This window comes from Aedes aegypti, chromosome 1 (assembly GCF_002204515.2).
Source record: "Aedes aegypti strain LVP_AGWG chromosome 1, AaegL5.0 Primary Assembly, whole genome shotgun sequence".
NCBI lineage: Eukaryota > Metazoa > Arthropoda > Insecta > Diptera > Culicidae > Aedes > Aedes aegypti.
Window position 1 is genome coordinate 102,340,335 of NC_035107.1, and position 22,549 is coordinate 102,362,883.

Sequence of the window (22,549 nt, forward strand, 5' to 3'; positions counted from 1 at the left end):
ACGCTCTTTCACACGAACCATCATCACTATCGCCCTTCTGCACTCTCAGTTTTAAATGCGCCCTGCTGCCACACTCAATCTCAAATGCGCCCGGGGAGAAGATGGGCGAAATTGACATCAGAGTTCGTATAGAAAGATAAAATGAAATGCGCCTTTATGTTTTTCTCATCTATTTCGTATAAAACGTTATTTTTGAGAAACAGATGTGCATTAAATGATTGTAATTTATCAAATAAACTGTTAGGTGAATAACACTAATTTGAGGCCGTTATTCTGTATTGAAACATTTAATACTGAATCGAATTGTTTTTCTATGCTGAGACCGCAAACAGTTTGATGCTCACTACAAAAATTTGGCTACTTAGCAGTGGGCTGATAAAAAACGGTTGATTTTTGTTGTTGTCAAACTTGCGTTTTTTCGAGTGGGTAGCTATAAATCATTTTTTCAAACATCACCACACTTTCGGCCGTGATATGTTTCTTTATTCAAGTGAAATATCAATGCAAGGTGAAAATGGATAACTCAAAAAGTGATTTGGTTAGAAGTCTTTTGTGTAACATTTGTGGTTTTAACATGCCAAAACACAAGCAAATCAACTTCACTCCACTGGAAATTGACAAGTACTAGCAGTACTTTAGAAGGGTTTCACAAATCAAAGATTTGTCTAAAATTAATCATTGTGTTTGCGATTCTACCCCATTACCCTGAATGCCAAAATTCTAAAGTGACGGAGCATCTGAAGGATCTTTTGCCAAAATTAAGTCACATGAAAGTTGAGATGAGCCTAAAATTCGAAATATATTCAAAAGCACTGATTTTGGTAACATATTAACAATTGATGAAAAATCTGCTTACCAAAATTTCAAACTTGTTTGTGCTGGTTTCCTGGGGAACCATAGAGCTATCAACTACAAAGAACTTATAAGCAACATGATGGCTAGCTATAAAAAATAAGACATTGATGTTACATTGAAAATGCATTCTTTGATTTGTCATCATGCAAGATTTCCTTCAAACCTTGGAAGTTTTGCAGACGAGCGAGTACTTTTAGATTTCAAGGACATCGAACAACGGTTCAAAGGAAAAATAACGTCAATGCAATGGGAACATATTGTTGGGAATTAGTTTGACAAAAATATCCAAAAGAACATAAAAGACAATCACCAATCAAAACAAAAAATTTCGTCGTTCAATACATTTAGAAAAGCATAAAAACGTGATGTACAAAAAATAATGCCGAAGATAATGTAGCTGCAATTAAACTCTACTGTTATCTCAAGGAATTGTAGATCTTCATGAACAAAAAATAAATTCGTTTTGAAAATGTATATTTTTGATATTTGTGAAAATGCTTAAATGTTCAATAACAATTAAAAGGCATTTTTTTGACTAAATGAAGTATTATCAGTCATTATAGCAAACAAGACACAAAATAATCTGCAAGGTGTCCTCCATGAACCACGTGGTTATATCTTTGGTAGTTCTCATCCCCTTCCCCTTGTGGTCAACTCTTCAAATTTTTATTTTTATTTACATGAACCGTAATCTTTGAACAGACACCCTCCTCCCCTTAAAATAAACACGCAATTGATGGACGGTTCCATAGTATAGTAAAGGGATTGTTCATAAACCATGATAATTCTGTAGGGATAGCTGGTGGATGGTAGAATCACTAAAATCGCTTATTTCAACCATTTATATCAAATATTCCATCATTTGCGATACTTTTAAAAGGGGGAGGGTACAAAAAGCCCAGATAGCCGTAGCGGTAAACGCGCAGCTATTCAGCATGACCATACTGAGGGTCGTGGGTTCGAATCCCACTGGTCGAGGATCTTTTCGTAAAGGAAATTTTCTCGATTCCCAGGGCATAGAGTATCTTCATACCTGCCACACGATATACGCATGTAAAAATAGTCAATCGGCAAAGAAAGCTCTCAGTTAATAACTGTGGAAGTGCTCATAAGAACACTAATCTGAGAAGCAGGCTTTGTCCCAATTGGGACGGAACGCCAGAAAGAAGAAGAAGAAGGGTACAAAAAGGGGGAGGGAGTCCATGCAAATCTTAATACAACTCTTCATATTGAATTTAAAGTTTAAAACATAATATGGCACATGAATTCTGCTGTCCTGAAAATAAAACACTGTGTCGGGTTATTGATTAGATTGGATTTTTAAATAAAAAATGCAAAATGTTCAAGTACATTTTAAAAAAGACCTGGGGCAGACACGAAAATTCTGAAAACGCCATTATTTTGGTTTATTTTTATACTTTCAAGCCCGGGGTGTCCGGTCTCTGTGCATTCAGATCGACTTTTTTTTGTCGAACTGTGTAATTAGCACCAGAATTCAATGCAAGGGAAAATAGGGAAAATGTTACTTCAGATTTCATTATGAATAACCCGTATTCGCCTAGCAAATGGGAAAAAGTTCAAATTGCTGCCATTTCGGCAATTCTTAACGGATTGCCTTTATTTTAGTTCGAGGAATCGCCTGGATGTCTAGATTTTCGATCGTCATTGGAATTTTTGGAAATGCCCAACCCTTTGTCCAGATATGTTTTGATGTATATTCTCAGGACTACTTTCATCTACCTTATGCAGAGGCGTCCCGTGAGGAATTTGATTACCTGTGCACTGACTCGCACAAACCGTTTATTTTGAATTATGAATACGAATTTTTCAATTGATTTTTTAAAATGTATTTTAGCTTAAATGTAATTTCTTATTATTAACATCGTAATATGTAATTTCCAATACTGTATGCAATCTTGAAGTGTCTGGAAGCTATTATATTTGTTGCTTATTGGACGTATTTTTTGTTTGTTTTCTTCGTTTCAATCACTAGTTGTAAGTTTTAAGAATTTTGGATGATTCCAATATACAATGTTTAGGGAAAAGGAAAATTCTCAAAATTTCGCTGATACCAAGGCGATGAAAGAAAAATTTTGCGTATTAATCGCGGTCCCATAGTTTGATAATATTTGACATAAAAATGTATATTTACAGTAAAAATGACCTTTATATGCATAAATTTCAATCATTTTTCGTATTTTGCGAACTGAGATAATAAGTTTAATATCATATTATCAAATTTAAAGCAAGAAGAAGGACGTTTAACTTGAAACTAAACGATTAGCACATTTTTTTATATGAAACTCGGCTTACAAATAAATTAACCATTCTTATGAGCAAAAATCTGAACTTTTCTGAGATTATCATATAAACCTTCAGAATTCAACTATTTTCGCGTTATTTTCCAAGTTTCGCGATGAAGGATAAATTCCGTGGATTTCGTAGCTTTCGCGAAATTCCGAATCTCCATTATTCCTAACGTTGTTATTCTAAATAATAATTCTTATTATTTACAACTTGTCAATTGTATCACGATATCTTAGCTTTTTGACGATGTCCAGCGCTGGTACATCTCTTTGTATACTTTTGTGGATACATCAAAGCTTTCAAGTGAAATGATGACTGACTGTTGAACGCTGAAACCCACTTTACGCCCACCGCAATTTATCAGTTGTCGGTCTGTTGAGCAAGAAAAACTATATTCACACGTAGTTTATAAATCAATTCAAAGCCACATGAATTTTGTGTATTTAATAAGATAAAACATAATCAATTTGGCCAATATGTTTATAAAATCTAGTATTGGTTCCAATCAATATTGCGCCTACTATCGCGCGACACCTGGAAGCTCCATGCAACATACATACACACAAAGCATGTATGGCGTTGACGCTTCCTCTTCCAACAGCAGACGTCGTGACGCCAGCTGCGCGCGCTTTTTCAATTCTTGCAAACCAATGCGAGCGTCATGGGCAATTTCTCTCTCGGGTGCACAAATTGGAGTGAACCAGATTTTACCTATACAACGCCACTGTTGCTCTAGAAATGTCAATACAAATGCACATTCCTGCTGTGTCCATACACGCTATTTTCGTGCACAAGAAAGAGCGCACGGCTCAAATGAACATTCTCTGCAATACAGTGACCCCACGCAGATGAATCACCCACAATTTATGAATCAGCTGATTTAAAAAGACACAATTATTATCAAACTTGTCACAAAACATCACAGAATTATTTTTACACATAGGTTCTTATCAGTAAAAATAATTCTGTGATGTTTTGTGACAAGTTTGATAATAATTTTGTCTTTTGAAGTCAGCTGATTCATAAATTGTGGGTGATTCAACTGCGTGGGGTCACTGTACGATGGAGACGCATGGCAGTTTGTCTTGTTTGCTTCGCTGTTTTCGCTTGCTGGTTGAGCAAGACCATGGGGGGGGAGAATCAAACGGTTTGTTCACTGAGGGCGATGGACCAGTTGAAGGTGAAGAAATCAAACATTTTCAAGCCACTACACATTATGAATGTTGGAAGTATTGAGAATTATAATATATATATTTAATTTGTTAGTTTGAAATCTTTGACTGTGCAGTGCACCAAGTGCACCTTAGGACGAGACGCCACTGACCTTATGATCTTTTTTTTTGTATGGTTTTCAGTTGGAGCTGCCTGACAGCTTCCCAGACAACCAGAAGTCGCATAGCAGTTTACGAACAAAATCGCTTACTCGTACAAACTGCATCACTCTCGCACTATATGGTGGATGTAATCGTTTGATTGGTGAATTTTGTCACATAAAACGAGTTCGTATGTACATTCTATTTCGTCCCGTATACTTGTACAAAGTAAGTCAGATCAATTCGTAGCAGCTGTCAAATAAATTTTGTTATCATAAATTAAGTCGCATAAGAGTACAAACTAATTCACAAGAAAATCTACACACTCGCATTGCATGTAATGTTTCATCATATAAAATATGCACATATATCGCCTCCACTTATGTACGTATAAGGCTTTTTCGCGACATCTTATACGTGAAACTTTGCACATAAAAGCGTCGCATAACGTAAAAGTTTATTTGGTTATACGTACATTCTGGTTGTCTGGTTTAACTTGTCAAGGCTGAACCCTCGGTCTGGCTTTTGCCAAGTTTCCTCTCTACCAGGACCAATACTCAGACGGACTAGGCTATGGTGCCCGCATGAACACTGTTTTTTATTAGTATTGTGACGTGGTAGTTTATGAAAAATATCCATTGCTTCTGAGAAAAGGAAGCATTGTGAAAATCAGCAGCTCCATCAGAATTGGTTCGAAATAGTAGTGTAGTAGCGTCATTACTAATACTGTCTAGTCAAAATGGTTTTGAATAATTTGTCATTTAAGTGCTATTCTGATTACTCCTGTCTTTTATGTAAGATTAGAGGCTTAAATGTCAATTGTCGTAAAGTCTTAACAAAATTAGGCTGTTTAGTAGTAGTTCTAGTTAATTTCATTTTATATTGTTAAAAGTATTTATTGGTCATTACGTTCATATATCCTTAAAGAAAAAAGTCACTTTCCTTGTCTGTTCAACAATTCGAACCTAGCAAGTGTACCTTAATGATCGATCTCAGCGTCTTACTTTCCATAGTCATTGAAGAGTAAAGTTACCTTAGGCTTCTATTACAGTCTCCTACAAGATTTACTTTTCGGTGGCAAATGCAATGCTTCACAACGCCTACTTTCTATTTATAAATTTTGCGAAAATGAAACTGGAATTAGATTATTTATACCGTTGTTACAAAAGAGGTATTTCTGTTTATGGCAATGTAAAAACCATATTAAAATAAGATTGTCGCCACTTATTTGTACTCAGCGAATCTACTAGTCATTGTCCTCAGAGTAATATTCCCTACGTCGTACATGATAACGTTGTGTCTAGCTAGCTAATAGTAAGAGTGGCTACGGATCATTCTGGTTAGCAAAAGGCAAACTGATCGTCACCAATAGTATTAATGTCCATTTCGAATAGATTAATTATTTGAAATGGGCAACAATTCTATCAATGACGCAGAATGTCCGATGGATCACATCCGAGATATTAGTGCGTCTATGCCATATGAATTATGACGCGGCTTTAAGCAAAAAAATGCCAAAATGTGATACAACACTACAGGTTACGCCTTTGGTTTCCATCATATGGGCTAATGGATTATGCCCTCCCATCGCGGCAAGGTCGCATAACCAAGGGGAGGACAACTTTCATCTACCTTATGATCTAGCTTCAAAATTCAGGGTTCAGGGTTGTTTTAGATTTCATACAGAAAATATTCTAAAGATGCTTCCAGGAATTATTCTAAAAATTCAGCCATAGTTTCTACCATTAGTTGACCATTTTTTCCATTCCATTCCATTTTTCCACGAACTTCAGAAGGGAATAGTTAAATACATTTTTCAGCACCTTTTGGAAAAATAATTAAAAACCTGGATGTATTTCTAAGGAAATTCCTAAAGTTATTTCATTTCTTGAGAAAAAAAAATACTGATCCTAAAAGCATTTCTAAATTAAATTGTTGACCCTTAAGAAAGTCATGGAGGATCTGCTATTGCTGGAATAATTATTTGCAAAACTAGAAAAACGATACCCTGGATAATATTCTGCAAGATTTTCTGAAGAAATCTCTAAAAAATGTCGGGTGTGATTTTGGGACGATCGGAGGCATTATTGGTATTATTATTGCATTATCATTTGCTAATAGAAAACCCTAAACAAACTTGCTAAAGAATCTATTTAAAATTTACTTGAAAAATAACTCGAGAAATCCTTGGTCGATATGGTAGATTTCCTAAATTAAGTTGGATAAATTCTCAGAGAATTGTTTATAACGAAGGAACTGGATAGACTTCATGAGGAAGCACGGGAAGAATTTATAGAGAAGTAAAAGTCATGTGAAATCGGTAAAACAATCCTTGCATGAATTTCAAGATCGGTTTCCAAGAAAGTAACCTCTGTGAAGAATTAATTACAACATCGGCATAAGAACTTCTGAAGACATTCATGGAATTCTTGGAAAACTTTAAACGTAGGTATTTCTTCATCAACAGAAAAAAAAGCTTGAACAAAAGTTTATCGGTTCTCACAGAATGTTGGCCATGAATATCAATTCGCTTAGAAAACTAGACAAGGTTTTGGGCAAGATTTCACAGAAAACTTAGACGGAATTTTATCAGATTGTTTACAGGATTTTACACTTTTCTAGTCAGGATTGCCATTAAATCTAGAACATGGTTCATAAACAAATATATGAAGTTTGCAGAATCCTCATAGATAACGTCAAACAAAACTTCAAAAGGAAAAAAAAAACGTCGAATATGGCTTGGTTCAAATATAGTTCAATAATAATAATTTACCTTGTCCGGTTTCCTTTATGTAGTTGTGTAAAGACTGTTCATTTTATAAAGTGGACACCTTGGTTTCTCTAGATTTTTTCTAAGATGCTCGTTAAGAACATCTTGAAGATCTCAAAAAGCAATTTTTTCAGAGATGCATTCAGAGATTCCTCATAATTTGCAACAAAGTTTTTCGTTCACAACTTCTTTAACATTTTAAACATAAGAAATATTTAGTATTTCTAAAGAAAATCTTAAACTAAACTCTGATGAAACTTGTGTGAGTTCTAAGGTAACCTTTGATGACCTTCTGAAACGATCATTGAAAAATCTCCATTTTTTTGAAGGTCTTAGAGGGTTTCCTGGATAAAATGCTAAATAACCAATCGAATCTCTGGATAACATCCTGCATGATTTCCTAAAAGAATTACTTGCAAAACATCGGACGGAAACCCTGAAAAAAAAAATGTGGCGATGATCGGAGGCATATTACAATACGGTACTAGAGTGGTGGTGGCGCCTTCATTGTATGTACTTCTGAATAATCCATTAGGATTTTTCTACTAAATACATGCTTGGGAGAACGGCAGCAGTAACTCTAGAACGAGATGCCAGAGAAACTCCTAAAAAATCCTGAAAACTTTATTAGGAATCCCACTAATCCCAGATAAAATTTGTTGGGATATTAACACTTCTTAACACTTCAGTAGTCGCGCGCTATCGTGTGAAAAAAAATAAGATGAGATGAACCAGCCTATGGCTGAAAATTTCGATAATAAAGACAATAATAATAATAATAATTGTGAAAAAAAAACTCACTTTTCGTATACAGCGTTAACGCGGTGCTTCTAGCGGTGGCCAATCGTACGACAACCGGAAGGGTAATAGATTTCCTGGAGGATTTTCGGAGTAACTGCTAGATGTAACAATTAATGAATTATTAAGGGAATCTATATGAAATAAACCTCTGAGAAATTTATTGAGATCTCCCAAAGAACCTTCTAGACCTAGAGTAACAAGTGGAGAAATCGGTGGAAAAATAAGTGAAAAAATAGTTGTAGGAAAACAGGGGATAGTCCCTAGAAAAAAATCAGAGTAATTCCTGTGTAAATTAATGGAGGTGGCGTGGCGTTGGAGTGCTATAGAATATGAGCGATTATCGCTGAAGACAGGCCGCCATCGGCACTCATAGTTAGAATTCCAATTTTATGTCACTGATCGCTAGTAGGGAGCTGGATCCAATTCTTGGCACTTTTCATTCACTCCGGCAGTGGGTTTTGTTAAAAGCTACTGAGCTTATATTTCTCGCATAATCTGGGATAACGCCCTAAAAGCCATTGGTAACCCCGTGTGTAGTTCGTTGTTTCTGAGCAAATAAATGAATAAGCATCGAAACAAACACCACATGCAGGTAGAGAATGATACTTTCTTCTCCATGACGTTGTTAAATAACGTGTAACTCCATTCAAATTCTCAGAAACAACGTGCTACACACATGGTTACCAATGGCTTTTAGGGCGAGATCATAAGTTATGCGAGATTTGGCCATAATATGCGTCGTATTAGAGTGCTTTGTATTGCAAAGTTACAGACAATTCGACCGAGGAAAACCCCCCATGCCAAAGTAAATCATGGAAGTGCCCAAGTAGCTCTGCACCCTATATGCTGAAACTAAAAGGAGGTTTTCTCAAATTGGTGGACCCCTCGTACGCCAGCTAGCTAAACAGTTTGCAAAAAAGACCATTTTTGATGAATATTAGGTATTTTTTCGCGTGATATGTCCCATATTTCCTTTGGAACACATAGCAAACTTAGTGGCATCGTATAGAGGAAGGATATAGCATTCATTTAAAGCTAAAAATTCATTTCGAATTTGGCCGCCATCTTGAATTTCGTCAGAAAACCCTTTTTTTCACCATTAGCGCACCGCTCATTTTGTCAGATGCATTTGAAGTCAGTGTTAGCTTTGAGTGTTCGGAATATGAGTCATAACGGTAGCTTTTTGCATCCTCTGCTTGTATAACTCGGTAGCTGACAAGATGCGATGCCACAATAAGGTTTCGATTGAAAATCTTTTAATAGATCGTATGATTGAACAGGTTTAGTAAGGGAGCACAATCTGAAAACCACTGATTTATGTATTTATAAGGTTCCGATTACGCCTGAATAGCCATGGTTTTTAAGCGGGTCTAATATGCAGTCCAGGAAAACATAAATTTTCCATTTGTGAGTATCTTTAGGAACATTTCCCACATAATGTTGTGTTTGTCAACATGTTTACTTCAAACTTTGTACTGACCTTGCCGGTTTGTGGTACTCGCACAGGTAATCAAACCTGGCATCGGGCACCGGAACCCTGAAAGGAAAAAAAGAAACAACGGAGAACAATGTTTAAAAAATTAAAAATAATTTATCCATCTGAAATTCAAATTAAGTATCATTAAGTTGGCACCAGAAGACTAAGAGACAACCGCCCTGGAATGAAACTGGTTTCCCGCTGCAAGTAGAAGAGAGATCACTGAACGGAACAATATTAATCGCCGGGGGCCATTCGATCGCTCCCGGCTTGACCATCGACGTTTACGGTGTTTCGTCCTTTCTTTTTCCCGGCGATGGCCACTTTCATTAAACTTTGGATCAATTGTGCGCATCGCTGCAAAACATTTCCCATAATTGAGGTTTAATTTTTGCTAAAAGTGCATCCTCGCACATTCACCGGACGAAACGACTCATTGGTATTTCCCGGGAGGGTAGCAATTTGCGTATTCCAGTAGCCACGGTGGACGACATATGCAACCATGCGGAAACCTGCCGGGTGACAATTGGTTTTGCGGGAGCTTCTTCCCGAGCAGAATCGGGTTTCGAAATCTCATCAAAAAGATATCAAATTTTATTTTTGATAACATATTGGTAACAGTTTTCGATAACTCTTTTCTAATTCTAATAAACTGAGCCAGACTCCAAAATTTGATATCATTTTGATAATACTAAATCGAAATTGATTTTTTTTTCAGTAAAAGTTCAACCTTAGTGGAAGAATCAATATTTCCACAAAAAATTTAACAGTTGAAAAGAAACAAATACCACTCAGTGAATCTTCAACGTATTGGCTTGGTTTCAACATAATACTCGGCTTCGAGTCTAGTACACGACTCTGAAGACAGGCGTACAATTGAGTAGATGTGGAAATACGTATATCTGTCAAAGGATACAAACTCTAGTGGAATTTAATGGCATAGTGCTATATTCAGTTTTCATTCGTTTATCAAAATTAGTTTTCAATTAGTTCTCATTCCCTGCTCGGGTTCTCGCTCCATATGTTTCATATGCATATGCAATCGCACAGCGCATGCATTTTCTTGAGACATCATTACGTGTTACGGCGGCCATTCTCCTGTTTCCAGAGAGGAAGAGGCAAATGGCAATGGAGCCTTATTTTGTTTTAAGGGCCCCCGTTCGACCATGGCGGCAGCCAGTCGAAACCGGTAGCCGGTGGATAACGGGTGACGGGAAAGCGGAGGATAATTTTCGGTGTAATTTCTGCACCGTCTCGCATTTTATTATCTTTTAGCACGTCACGGTCGCCATTGGTCAATCGATGCGGGCAGCGTTTTTATGAGTTAGGATCCGTGCGCTTAGCTTAGAGGCTGGCACTACATTTTTATGTTAATGGTTCGGTTATATGTGTATCACGACTTTAATGTATGCACGGCGTTAGTCATTCTTCTAAGTTTGATACTACATGCAATCACAATCGAATAGATTTGTTGTTTTTCGTATCTGTGCATTACATTCTCATTAATTTATCTAAGTTATTTCTTCCTTTTAGCTTAACTGAGAAGTCGAGAAAATATTTAATTCTATAAGATTCTCGAGATAGTCATAGCGATAAACGCGCAGCTAAGACCAAGCTGACGGTCGTAGGTTCGAATCCCACCGGTCGAGGATGTTTTCGGGTTGGAAATTTTCTCGACTTCCCAGGGCATAGAGTATCTTCGTACCTGCCACACAATATACGCATGCAAAAATGGTCATTGGCACAGTAAGCTTTCAGTTAATAACTGTTGAAGTGCTCATAAGAACACTAAGCTGAGAAGCAGGCTTTGTCCCAGTGGGGACGTAATGCCAGAAAGAAGAAGATTCTCGAGTGGTGGGATTTGTTTGAATTTTGTTTGATTACTTTACCTTACATAAACTTTAAGATAAGCACGGTATATGGACTTTAAGAGTGCTTTAAATCGAGAAAAAAAACAAGTTTTTCATAAGCATTTTAGTGATTTTCAAATCGACTTTTTTCTTGCCAACCGAACTAGATCAAAAAACTTAATATGACGTTTTGTAGGGCTCATGGGCTTTCATTTGAGGTGTGATCCAGGAACGCTGTTTTAAAAATTTTCGTATTTTTTTTTCGGTGTGTTGTGTGAACTTGAGCTAGTTTGCGAGGATTTGTATGAAATTTGACGTGTTTGCTTTACGTTATATGAACTTTGAAATGAACATGGAAAATGTTTCGAATCGAGAAAAACCTGTTTTTTTATTACGGTCAACTTTCCCTAACTCGATCAGGGTGTCGACTCAATTTTGAAAATAAAATTCCCTGACTTTCCCTGACCTTCCAGTCATTTTCCAGAAAAGTTCCAGACCACTGAGTTGGTTAATTTGAACCGAAATAAGTAAGATTTTTACAAGAAGATACATATTCTCGGCTAGTGAACTACCTCAGACCTAATTTAAAATTTTAGGCATGAACGAAAATTTTGGTCCTCCTTCCTTTTTTATACAAGAGGCAACACTATTACGATCATCCACCATACTTTTTTAGTGGAAGAAAGCCATCCAAAAATTTGGCTTCTTCCAGGCAAAATTCTAGCCATAGCCATAAAACTTTCTTGGAGAATTGCTTCAAGGAATTCCACATGGATTGCTCAGAAATTCTTCTTGGAATTCTTAAGATGTTTTTCCAGATATTCCTCCAATACTTCTCAATGAACTCTTGAAAGATTTCCTCCAGAAGCTCCTCATTTCCAAGATTCTCTAAAAATTGTTAGACATTGGGTGATATGAATAAAAAACTTTGAACTTTACTACATGTAGCATCTACTCAAAAACAAAATCCACAAAGTTTACTACACTTTTGGTATGAATAAAAAACTTTTCGAACATGTAGTGCTTACTACTTTCGAACATGAGCAGTGACTGAAGCTGCACGTTAAGAAATTTCCATTCAGAGTGCAGAGTGATTCTGCACGTAAAGAACAATCTATTCAGAGTGACGCCTAAAATTAATACAATCATGCATATGAAGAAAATGCATGGAATCTAATCGATTACGCGACAATTTGCACAAATCATGAAGGTGCTGTTGTAGTGTAATTTTGCGATTAGTCTGGTATTCTCTTTATATCTATGATTTTATGATGATGGTACATCAAAGAATTTTCTGGGTGCTTTTCGGCTTTCGTCAACGCCAGTGATTGATGATTTTTTAAATACTACCTTAACATCTATGAAGAGATCTTGAGATTACAGCTATCAAATTTGGAACCACATATTTTCTAGCACCAGATTCTGGTGAAATTGCGGTAGAATTTTGATGCTCCCCGTGTGTTTTCTTAACAGCATGTTGAATTCCGGAAGTTCTAAGTGTTTCTGCGATATTCTCGTTATTTTGGTGGGGTTTCTGATAGTATCCTTGGAATGTCTAGAACTTAGAATGTCGAGATTTTTATGGGAATTGTAGTGATTCCATTGGTAGTCATTAGAATTCAATGAGGATCTCCCCTAAAACACCAGGGTTCCCTTTGAAATTATCAAAATTCTTGTCGATTTCACAAAAAATCCCATTGAAATCTATAAAATATTTACCGACATTCAAATCGTTTATATTAAAGCTTTGCTTTGAAATTCCAACGGAACTGGAGATCAACGGAATCTTAAAGGTTTTTACAATAATTACGAAGATTGATTTTCAGAATATTCACACAATAATTCGCAGGAATCCCACCGCAATCTCATAGATTCTTACAGAAATACCGTCTCAAAGATACCCACAGAATTCCAAGAGATTAATATTCGGAATCCCATTCCCACCCCAATTCTAGAGTTTTTACCAGATTCCTAATATTTCCGCAATATTCCTAGAATGGTATTTAAACTTCCAGAATTATCATAAAAAATCCGACATCCCTATCGGAATCCCAAATTTCCTACAGGAACTCCGGAATTCAAAAGGAAATCTGAGATGTCAGAGTTTACAAGTAAAATTCCAAATTACATTATAAATATCTGAATTCCTACCGACATCCTAAAATTCCTAGAAAATAACATAATTATCGTAATGCCAGAATTCACACGGATATTACAAATTGCTACTGCCGGTAATCTTGCCGGAATCTCAGCATTGGCGGGACGAATGCTTTCGTAACTTCAGAATTCCTAAGCAAAACTCAAAATACCTTCCGAAATATCAAAACTCATATCGTTTTCCCATGATTTTTACTCAAAAGTAAATTATTCCATTGAATTCCGCAATCTCAAAGCATGTGTAGCAACCTCTGAAGCTAACTACCAGTAGCTTTGTAGTAAATGCTACCTTTATTCATAGCAATGCGTTGTTTGTAGTATGTTCGAAAGGTGTAGAAAGGAAAATGACACAAACATGTTCCACTCGTGTTCCACATATAGCGTTTACTACCGAGAATGAAGTAAACTCAACTTTACTACATTTTATTCATACGGAATGGGTGATATGAATAAAAAACTTTGAACTTTACTACATGTAGCATCTACTCAAAAACAAAATCCACAAAGTTTACTACACTTTTGGTATGAATAAAAAACTTTTCGAACATGTAGTACTTACTACTTTCGAACATGAGCAGTGACTGAAGCTGCACGTTAAGAAATTTCCATTCAGAGTGCAGAGTGATTCTGCACGTAAAGAATAATCTATTCATAGTGACGCTTAAAATTAATACAATCATGCATATGAAGAAAATGCATGGAATCTAATCGATTACGCGACAATTTGCACAAATCATGAAGGTGCTGTTATTTGACAAGATTTGTAGTGTAATTTTGCGATTAGTCTGGTATTCTCTCTATGTCTATGATTTTATGATGATGGTACATCAAAGAATTTTCTGGGTGGTTTTCGGCCTTCGCCAACGCCGATGATTTTTTAAATACTAGCTTAACATTTATGAAGAGATCTTGAGATTACAGCTATCAAATTAGGAACCACATATTTTCTAGCACCAGTACTGAAATTCTGGTGAAATTGCGGTAGAATTTTGATGCTCCCCGTGTGTTTTCTTAACAGCATGTTGAATTCCAATGTTCTAAGTGTTTCTGTGATATTCTCGTTATTTTGGTAAGGTTTCTGATAGTATCCTTGGAATGTCTAGAACTTAGAATGTAGAGATTTTTATGAGAATTGTAATGATTCCATTGGTAGTCGTTAGAATTCAATGAGGATCTCTTCTAAAACACCAGGGTTCCCTTTGAAATTATTAAAATTCTTAACGATTCCACAAAAAATCCCATTGAAATCTATAAAATATTTACCGACATTCAAAACGTTTATATTAAAGCTTTACTTTGAAATTCCAACGGAACTGGAGATCAACGGAATCTTAAAGGTTTTTACAATAATTACAAAGATTGATTTTCGGAATTACAAATATTCACACAATAATTCGCAGGAATCCCACCGCAATCTCATAGATTCTTACAGAAATACCGTCTCAAAGATACCCACAGAGTTCCAAGAGATTAATATTCGGAATCCCATTCCCACCCCAATTCTAGAGTTTTTACCAGATTCCTAATATTTCCGCAATATTCCTAGAATGGTATTTAAACTTCCAGAATTATCATAAAAAATCCGACATCCCTATCGGAATCCCTAAGTTCCTACAGGAATTCCGGAATTCAAAAGGAAATCTGAGATGTCAGAGTTTACAAGTAAAATTCCAAATTACATTATAAATATCTGAATTCCTACCGACATCCTGAAATTCATTGAAAATAACATAATTATCGTAATGCCAGAATTCACACGAATATTACAAATTGCTACTGCCGGTAATATTACCGGAAACTCAGCATTGGCGGGGCGAATGTTTTCGTAACCTCAGAATTCCTAAGCAAAACTCAAAATACCTTCCGAAGTATCAAAACTCATATCGTTTTCCCATGATTTTTACTCAAAAGTAAATTATTCCATTCAATTCCGCAATCTCAAAGCATGTGTAGCAACCTCTGAAGCTAACTACCAGTAGCTTTGTAGTAAATGCTACCTTTATTCATAGCAATGCGTTGTTTGTAGTATGTTCGAAAGGTGTAGAAAGGAAAATGACACAAACATGTTCCACTCGTGTTACACATATAGCGTTTACTACCGAGAATGTAGTAAACTCAACTTTACTACATTTTATTCATACGGCCCATTATCGACTGATTTGAACAAACATGACTGAACTGAAGAAAATTTAAATGGGGCCTAAAATGTTGAATGAAATCTTGTTTTATTTAATAAGTAATACGAAAGAGAATGTTCTTGCAACTACTTCAGCATTTTTTCATATAACTCAAATAACGGCTATAACATAACACTGCGGGGGCCTTCCTTAGCCGAGTGGTTAGAGTCCACGGCTACAAAGCAAAGCCATGCTGAAGGTGTCTGGGTTCGATTCCCGGTCGGTCCAGGATCTTTTCGTAATGGAAATTTCCTTGACTTCCCTGGGCATAGAGTATAATCGTACCTGCCACACGATATACGAATGCAAAAATGGCAACTTTGGCAAAGAAAGCTCTCAGTTAATAACTGTGGAAGTGCTCATAAGAACACTAAGCTGAGAAGCAGGCTCTGTCCCAGTGAGGACGTAAATGCCAAGAAGAAGAACATAACACTGCGGAACACGTTTTTGTCTCAAGCACCAAAATATCGCTGTTTACTAAATTAAGGGTTGCTGAATCCTCTGCCGCTTTCAAAAATATCATAGCACGTCTAGTTTTTAAGATATTGACTGTTGGAAATGCAAAATGTGACTATTTTAGCCAACTTGGATGCAAGTATGCCAGCTTGTAAGTTATTCCCACAGAATTCAAACTTCATGTGTATAACAATTATTATCAACAATTCATAATACTTTTGATGTTCAAAAGTTATTTTTTGATGGTACCGTCAAACGGGGCTTCTTTTGACATTATTTCCACATTCTTCAACTTTGAGGATTTGTAACTTTTAGAATTATGGATAGATATTGATAATTCTTGCATATATTTAAGTTGTACATGTACGTAACAAATGTGCAAAATATGAAGCAAATCCATCAAGAAATAACAAAAAGGCTTGAATAGTGAAAAATGTATGTCCTTCAAGACAAAAAATGGGATACTTTATACATTTTAACAATTTGATGATGTAATGATTTTTCCCTATAAATTTCAAACTGATTCTATAGATTATCGTCCATTGTGATGTTATTGAACTTTTTTTTCATTGATAAACATAATTTAGAATGATTGCAAAGCAAAGCTCGAAACAATTACACATACACAACAAGTTTCAGCGAAACATGCTATTCACTATTTTCAATTTGCAGTACAAAATTAAAACTTTCAACTTCCTCTTAAATGGAACTATCAGTTAAGAATGCTTGATTTTTAAATTGACATACACGAGCAATGTAATTACAAGTTACTGCGATGATTAATGAGTTATGTATAAAAACTGTCTTTTCTATTTTTATTGTTACATGAACGATTTGTGGAAGGATCACATTAATACCTGTAACTAAGAAGTAATTTTCATCAAAAACGCAATTTAGAGCTGGCTTAAGAGTAGTTTTATTAAGCAATTGAAGGGTGCAATTGTTTTGTACTGCAAATTCATGTAAAACACGACGGAAAATATTATTGAATGATTATGTTGTGAGCTTGTCATTGGTACATATTGAAATATGTGTGTTTTATGTATATTCACTTTTCGAAATATTTATTTTAATTTTTTTTTTATGTTGTAAAATACACAAACTTTTTTTTCTTGTTTTCCTTCATCAATTTGAGAATTTTTACAAGCAGTTTTTCATTCAAAATTATGGAAGTTTACATGCAAATGTGTTCACTGTATTCTATTCTCCAAACGAAAAACAATGAACACATTTTTGCTGAATGAATTTCGGTTTTGAACAGAAAAATTGCTGTTGAAGTTTCGTTGATGTCATTGATTACTATGACAGATCCTTGAACGTTAATGAATTCTGGACGCAATTGTCATAGAGTCCAGGGCAAAATTTCAAGGAGCTTCTGAAAATTTTCACGGAATCCTGCGCAAGATTATCCCAAAATTCTGGTATTGAATCTTACTTATTCCTGAGCAAAATTTTTGTTTCAGTTTACGAAATCTTAGAAATACGTTTAAAAAAAGTTGGCCCGTCATGTAATATTGTCTTTAAGATTTGACCCGCAGTTCTGAAAGGTTTGTCAGAAATCCACACAGGAATTATTTGGAAATCGGTGTTATGTGTTGATAAATTCCGGGATAGGAGATTTTGTACGAATATATCGCAGAGTTTTTAAAAATGAGAAATGTCTGAACAGTCTCCTCACAATTTCGTCCCATATTTATCCTGTTATTAAGTCTGCAGACTGCAAGATTCAATAAAAATCCTATTCATCTTGTTTCAGAAATTTGGATTATGTAAAAACACTCTGAGATTCTTTTTCAACGAATCCTGTTCAAATGTAATTACTATTCCTTCTCGGGATTCCACTGAAACTGCGGGCCGTACGTTGGGCAGCCCTGACCTATACTCTTTATCTATGTCTAAAAATCCAGATATATAAGATATCAGAAAGGTCCCAAAACTGGTATTTTCTCAACTCTATTGCTAATCAGTAAAGTAGATAAAAAATTCTCTTGACATCGTTCAATCAAATAAAAGCTTAATCTAACGCCAGAGAGTGCGCGCCTGAATACCATTAATTATCACCTTTTTCGGTTAAAGCTCAATCGAAGCGTTGGCAGTCTGTAATCATCTGCTAGAAGCAAAACCAACCGTAACTAAAACATTTTGCCTTTTATATGCAAATGTGGCTTTTAGTGCCAAAATTTCAAATTGCTCTCTGTGAAATCGGTTCCTGATGCCCGTTTAATTGGTGTCCGCCAGTGACAGCCCAAACCCTAATTGAATCAAACGATACGATCCGAACCGGAATGCAGTACGTACCTGTTCTCGTTGGGGTCAATCGTGCAGAAGGGGAAGTTTTCCGCCGGGGCCGCACTCTTGGTCAATACGTTGAAAAAGGTTGACTTTCCCACATTTGGCACACCCACAATACCGATGCGCAGATTGGTACCGATACGGCCAATCAGGGGTTTCACTTCCGGTTCCAGGATCTTCTTGGGAGGCATGATTGGCTGTAACGGTCGAGAGTAGAAGTGGATTAATTGGGGTTGAATTTAGAATCTAAGTTCGATGAATTGTGTGCCACTTCGCACAGAACACAGTTTAAAATTTAGATGTTTTATAACGATTCTTATTACAAACAGTAATTTAAACGTTCAAAATCACATTGCGCCCGAGGTCCTATACCATAAAAGGAATTATCCTACCGGCGCCGGAACAATCCGGATGCTACAAAACACACATCTAACCTTACAATGAACACAAACAAAACATCGCAAAACTACGTTAAAATTGCACAGATTTTGAACTGATTTCACATTGTTCTATAGCACTAGTAAATCTTATCACAATGTTCCAAGCATACCTGATAAAAATGCTAGTTTTCACCAGAAAAATCACTCGAAAAAGCAAAACTTTTACGCGTTCGGTATATTCGCGAAACTTGCGTAGCCGCAAAGAAGGAAACAAACGTGGATCGGTCTGTTTTGGAGTTTTTGACGTTTCTCCGCTGTTTCGCTTTCGCTGCGGCTGTCGTCCCGCCGATGAGTGTTCATCGGCACGGTAAAGCGAAGTTGCACAAAGCTTGGCACGATTCACTCAAATAAAAGGCCACTCATCAAAACTGAATATTTATAAAAACGAAAAAAACGCGTTTCTGTTCGTTTCTAGTTTTCTCAAACTTTAAGAAAAACGAAAAAATAAGCATGTCTCCAAAAGCATTGATAGACCAAAAATGGTCACTAATTTAAACCATGTATTCTAACAAATAATTTCGATAATTTATCTCATTTATCCTGTAAAGGTTCTTAGAATATTAGCAGAATGATTTTGGAATCAGATCGGCAATTGCATAACTTACGATCTCGCCCTTGCCAATGGTAACCATGTGTACAGCTTGCTGTTTCTGAACAAAAGAATGGATTTACACTTTATTTAAGGTGAAGATGAATCGAAGCCAAAATTCAAATTTTCAAGAGCACGGATCTGGAGAACCAAACATCCGTTTGAGCTGAAAACTTAATCGATTGGTCACCACCAGCTGATTACCAATCGATTAAGTTGTCAGCTTAAACGGATGCTTGGTACTCCAGATCCGTGCTCTTGAAAATTTGAAGTTTGGATTCGATTCATTTTCACCTTAACAATACTACGATGAAGAGAAAATCTTGCTCTATCTCCCAGTGGTGATACACACTCGCTAACCAATGGCTTTTAGGGCAAAATCATAATTTATGCGCGTTCTACAGAGATTCATTAGCCAAACAGTCAAAATTGATTAATAAAATTTCAAAATTGATTTTCGCTAAACTCTCGCATAACTTCTGATCTCGCCCTAAAAGCCATTGGTAACCATGTGTGTAGCTCGTTGTTTCTGAGCATTTGAATGGATTTTCATGCTATTTAACAACGCTATGGGAAAGAAAGGATCATTATCTACTTGCCCGTGATGTTGGTTTGGATGCTTATTCTCTCTTTTGATCAGAAACAACGAGCTACACACGTGGCTACCAATGGCTTTTAGGGCGTTATCTCAGAGTATGCGAGAATTCGGCTGTCAAAATGCTACCAAAGTCGACGATCTGGAGTGCATTCCAGGAATCAATCCTGATGTCTTTTTTGTGAAAGTTTGCTTTACCGTGCGTTCGGCTTTCGAGCAGATGAGGCACTCACGGCAAGGGGCACGTGGATGGAATTCTAGCGCAACATGCACGCTCAACAAAGTTGAAACAGCATTTAAAAGGTTTTTTCGTCTTTGGTTTGATGATAATATATAATACATCAAAAAGCGATTTCTTCACCATCGCTTAGACCTTAAACCTAGTTTAATTATATGAGTAAAAGATCTTCCAGCTAGCAAAAATTCCTAACACAATTTATTTTAGAGAGTTCACCGACAGTTTTTCCAACTTTTCTTTTGAGGTTCTTCCTAAAGTTTCCCTGCAGCTTTCTCTACCAGATTTTCAAGAAAATCTCTCGGAAATTCTTTAAGGATTCCTTCAAACAATCGCAGCACAAATTATCCATGACTTCCTGTAAACATAAAACATCATAAGCAACTGCAAAGGATTCAATAGTGAAAATGTATTTAGCGATGTCTCAGAAAGTTCTCCGTAGACCCAGCTGCACAGAAAATTCCTTACATTTCTCCAAAAATCAAATTGACGTTTCTCCCTTCATTCCTTCAAAACTCACTCGAAAATAATACTTTAAAATTTCTGAAAAATTGCCTGCCTAAGAAACATTAAAAAATCAAACATTCCTGTAATGTCTATTGCAGAATACTTCCAATTGTTCCTTCAAAAATTCCTACGCAAAAACACTCAAAAGTTTCCCAAGGAATTTGTTCAAGCATTTCCTCAGAGAATTCTATTAGGGCCCATTCACAAATTTCATAACGCTGAAGGGGGTGGGTGGGTGTCCTCGTGCTGTTACGGCTCATACAACATTTGTAAAATGTTCATACAAAAAGCGTTACGAGGGGGTGGGTGGGTGTCGAAAATGGCCATTTTTAGCGTTATGAAATTTGTGAATAAACCCTTATTGTTTGTCCTAGGATGTCTTCTCCATTCATCCAAATACTTTTATTATTATTTATTTATTCATTCGATTTTACCTAATGTTTTTACAAATTCGTTTTTTTGCAGAGATTTCTCGCATAATCTGAGATAACGCCCTAAAAGCCATTGGTAACCACGTGTGTAGCTTGTTGTTTCTAAGCAAATGAATGAATAAGCATCCAAACCAACACCAAATGCTCAGAAACAACGAGCTACAACCAATGGCTTTTAGGGCGAGATCATAAGTTATGCGAGATTTGTGTCACTTACAGCTGCGAGTAACGTCAAATACTATATCAGGAGGTCGATTATTATTTCCAATATTCAACTAACAGGGAAAAATTAAAGAAAAAACCCTCGAATTCAATTTTACTCTATTCTTACAACTTGTGGGCTTCGTAGCCGTGCGGTTAGTGTCACCGAGGCATTTAGCCGCATTGTGATAAGGAGTGTGGGTTCGATTCCCGCCTCAGGCCGAAAAACTTTTCAAGAGGAATGTTTTCCGACTGTGCCACTGGGCGTTGCATGCTAGTCCGTTGTCTAGTGTGGTGCTTCCTTCAAAGGGCAACTAGCCCACTGGAAGCATTAACGTGTAGTGTCTTTTTTAATAGTATCATAGCTATGCTTAAGGAAAAATGGCAACAATTTGTGGATTATTAGACATTAGCCCCGGTTGGTAAATGACTGGGCATGGCGTACCATTGGTGCCTCGCGTACCTGAAGGAATAAAATAGACCCCTCTGTGCGGTCCTTAGCCTCCTGCCCAGCAACTCCTATCCCTACTTCCTCGCGCTACTGGCCGGGGTACGAGTAACCTTGGGGTAGATCGGGTAACCAACCCCCGGTGGGAACATTGGTCGTATGCTGACAGGGAGGGGGGGTTTGCTTTTGCTTTGGCTTCTGCAAACCTTGAGCGTCTGTACTCCATGTTAGGAGCGGCTCACAACAGCGTCTGTTCCCCATGTCAGGGGCGGCTGATCATCGTCCGAGTGCCAGAGAAGGACTCTAAGCTAAACTGCGCACTATTGTTCTCCGAACATTCAGGGGGAATGGTCCTCCGGAAATCTAGGGGGTTGGTGTCAGGCTCTGCAAGCCAGCCGTAAAAACATCAAGCAACGAAGACCACAACGACGGAAAGGGACTAGCGATTGGAAGCTCGGTACGTGGAAATGTAAATCTCTCAACTTCATCGGGAGCAAACGCATACTCGCCGACGCGTTGAAGAACCGTGGATTCGGCATCGTAGCGCTGCAGGAAGTGTGTTGGAAGGTATCAATGGTGCGAACGTTTAGAGGTAACCATACCATCTACCAGAGCTGCGGCAACACACATGAGCTGGGAACAGCTTTT

At 36.8% G+C, this 22,549-nt stretch overlaps 1 protein-coding gene across 1 annotated transcript in view; it reads right to left on the reverse strand.

Moving 5' to 3' along the window:
* The window catches only part of LOC5580070 (obg-like ATPase 1), an 88,192-nt gene extending 69,032 nt beyond the window's left edge, over positions 1–19,160 (reverse strand). Inside the window, exons 1-3 of the mRNA XM_001654773.3 lie at positions 19,006–19,160; positions 18,462–18,652; positions 9,527–9,583 (exon numbers count right to left, since the gene is read on the reverse strand). Of these exons, the coding sequence (XP_001654823.1) occupies positions 9,527–9,583; positions 18,462–18,646 (242 nt within the window). The 5' untranslated portion in view covers positions 18,647–18,652; positions 19,006–19,160. The remainder of the gene's footprint in view (positions 1–9,526; positions 9,584–18,461; positions 18,653–19,005) is intronic.
* Between the last annotated feature and the right edge of the window lie 3,389 nt (positions 19,161–22,549).